The sequence below is a fragment of the Triticum urartu genome, unplaced genomic scaffold (genome assembly GCF_003073215.2).
Source record: "Triticum urartu cultivar G1812 unplaced genomic scaffold, Tu2.1 TuUngrouped_contig_6273, whole genome shotgun sequence".
NCBI classification, from domain to species: domain Eukaryota; kingdom Viridiplantae; phylum Streptophyta; class Magnoliopsida; order Poales; family Poaceae; genus Triticum; species Triticum urartu.
In genome coordinates this window covers 2253-5244 of record NW_024117021.1, presented here as the reverse complement: position 1 = coordinate 5244, position 2992 = coordinate 2253, and the positions used below count along the sequence as shown (strand labels likewise).

The following is a 2992-nucleotide window of genomic DNA, read 5'->3' as shown; positions in this document are numbered from 1 at the left end:
CCGCTACCCCGCCGCCTTTGATGACGGGGTCAGGGTGCTCAGGTGGATCGCCAAGCAGGCCAATCTCGCCATGATGAGCAAGGTTGGGGGCGGGGTGGACACGTTCGGCGCCTCCACCGTCGAGCCATGGATCGCTGCGCATGGCGATCCGGCAAGGTATAATTTAATTCAGGTTCTATGATCTCTCGTTTGTAATTGCATTATTTGCTACTTTTCTACTTTACTAAATGGCCAAGGAACATAATACTGCAGTGTGAAGTTGCCCAAAAGCGGGCAAGTCAAGCGATAGGAATTTTTGTTTCATTTCTTCAATGGAAGTTCTTGTTTGTGATTCACCAGCATTATCTCAAAAACTGCAAACAAGAATTGCGCTAGTTAAGTGAACATGTCAAAACGATGAAGATATAGTTCTCTAGTCTATTCGATCTGTTATTGTTTCAAATATGGAGATGGTAATTTCCCTGTGAGATGCCATTCTGGCTAGCAGCAGGTTTAGAGAGAGCTCATGAGTATGTCATTTCCCTGTGAGATGCCATTCTGACTAGCAGCAGGTTTAGAGAGAGCTCATGAGTATGCCATTTCCCCGTGGGTTGCCATTTCGGACTAGCAGCAGGTTTAGAGAGAGCTCATGAGTATGTCATTTCCCTGTCGGTTGCCATTTCGGACTAGCAGCAGGTTTAGAGAGAGCTCATGAGTATGTCATTTCCCTGTCGGTTGCCATTTCGGACTAGCAGCAGGTTTAGAGAGAGCTCACGAGTATGTCATTTCCCCTTGGGTTGCCATTTCTGACTAGCAGCAGGTTTAGAGAGAGCTCATGAGTATGTCATTTCCCTGCGAGTTGCCATTTCTGACTAGCAGCAGGTTTAGAGAGAGCTCATGAGTATGTCATTTCCCTGCGAGTTGCCATTTCTGACTAGCAGTGGTTTGGAGACCATGAGTACGACATTTCCCCTCGAGTTGCAATTTCTTACTGGAAGCAGGTTTAGAGCTCATGAGTATGTTGACCGGGGAAGATTCAATGTTTACAAGCTGACAGTTATACTCACTTATCATATGGTGTGCACTTTCTGTTATATCTTACCATTTGCATGTACCTTAGCTTTTTGTGTGGACTCTGATCGGGTACACAGGAACAACATAGAAGCATCAAATATCCAAATATTAGTTGATTTAGTTCACCAGGATTACATGCTCCTAATGATGTTGACATTTTGAAGATGTCAATGCAACATTACAAGATTTGCTTGACCGTTGGCATGTGGAAAGACCTTTTCTTTGTGAAATTTTCTAGGGCACATGTTTTCAACAAAGTTCTATATTTCGGTAGGTACTATATGTTGAGTAAATAACTGCTAATGATGTCACCACAGTCCAATGACCTTGAACACTAGTGAAGGCATGCAATTTTCATATTACTGATTCTGGGATTCTTTATTGGTCACGTTTGTTTACCTAACTTATTAATGAAATTCAATTGCACTGAACTGTTGGATTGAATAGATCAGTTAAAACTTATGCTGGTCTGCTCCATTACCTATAATGAAGATTTTATTTTAACTACGATTTCAGTAGAACCTGGTGAAATTAGTACCTTTCTCATGCCTTTTTATTATGTCCGTGATCTCTTAAATGTGATGTATATATTGATGGACTGTCATCATCTCAAACCTTGGTTGCTTGGTGTATCACACCTACCTGAGTTTAGACCCCTCAACAGATTAAGTGCCCACTTCAATTTAATTTGAAATAGAATAGCTGCATACGTGCTAACATCATTAAATGGTTCTTGCCTTCTACCTATAAGAGACAAAAGAATATATCTAGTAATTTATTGTAAATCCTTTTGTTTTAACTGTTGTACATTTGTGTTGCTGGAGTTTGACCAGATCATCCGTCTTTTCCTTGGAGCAGATGTGTCCTACTTGGTGTAAGCTGTGGTGCCAACATTGCTGATTTTGTCACTAGGAAAGCGGTGGAAGATGCAAAGCAATTTGACCCAGTCAAGGTCGTAGCACAGGTTCTGATGTATCCCTTCTTCACAGGAAGTGTTCCAACACACTCGGAAATAAGGCTTGCGAACTCATACTTCTACGACAAATCCACATGCTTACTTGCCTGGAGACTACTTTTATCAGAGAAAGAGTTCAGCTTGGACCATCCTGCTGCCAACCCCCTGGCCCCTGGCAGAGGAGGCCCCCCATTGAAATGCATGCCCCCAACCTTGACAATCGTTGCGGAACATGACTGTATGAGAGACAGAGCAATTGCTTACTCCGAGGAACTCCGCAAGGTAAATGTGGACGCGCCAGTCCTCGACTACAAAGATACCGTCCATGAGTTTGCAACACTCGATGTGTTCCTTAAGACACCACAGGCCCAGGCCTGTGCTGAAGATATTGCCATATGGATGAAGAAATACATATCCCTGAGAGGGCACGAGTTCTCGTATTAGCTGTAGCAAAAGGTCAGCGTTGTGAAATAGAGTCTTTACGGGAAGCATCGGTGCATTCTTTTTCACCTGGTGATGGGAGGCACTGCAAGTTAAAAGGCGAGGAACCAGTTAGGCGTAATGTGAGTGCTGAGTACCTTTCCCCTTTATTGATGATCCTTGTGGAAGAATGTAGTGTGCAAATTGTAGACTGAACTCAAAGACAGATGCTCTTCCGCCTCATAGAGCTCAATTCTTTCATTCCTTTTGTACCCTTTGTGAAGTATTGAATTGCCGGGTCTCGAAATCACCAATTTTTGAGAAAAGAATTATCACCCAAAGCTGTTGGTGGCATGCCATAACACGTGAATAATTTATACCATCCAACATTGTCAACCTTGTTGCTCTAGTGCCTTCCTACTTGGTTTGCCTTGAAATGTCACTGTGTTTTGACTTTATAACATAATTATCTGAGTTTCTGTTTAAATGAGAGTTATCTTTGTGTGCTTGCTACGCATTTCCTTAAAAGTATCGACTTTGATGTTGCAAGGCTTTAAAGTGAAA

The 2992-nt window shown here is 42.5% G+C and overlaps 1 protein-coding gene across 1 annotated transcript; it reads left to right on the top strand.

The window, feature by feature from the left end:
• Window positions 1-2689, top strand: LOC125530375 (probable carboxylesterase 16; the record flags this gene model as incomplete). Its single annotated transcript, XM_048694781.1, is given in 2 exon segments — window positions 1-156; window positions 1912-2689. Coding segments are annotated over 2 exon segments (697 nt in total), but the record flags the coding sequence as incomplete, so codon positions are not given.
• Window positions 2690-2992: the final 303 nt, after the last annotated feature.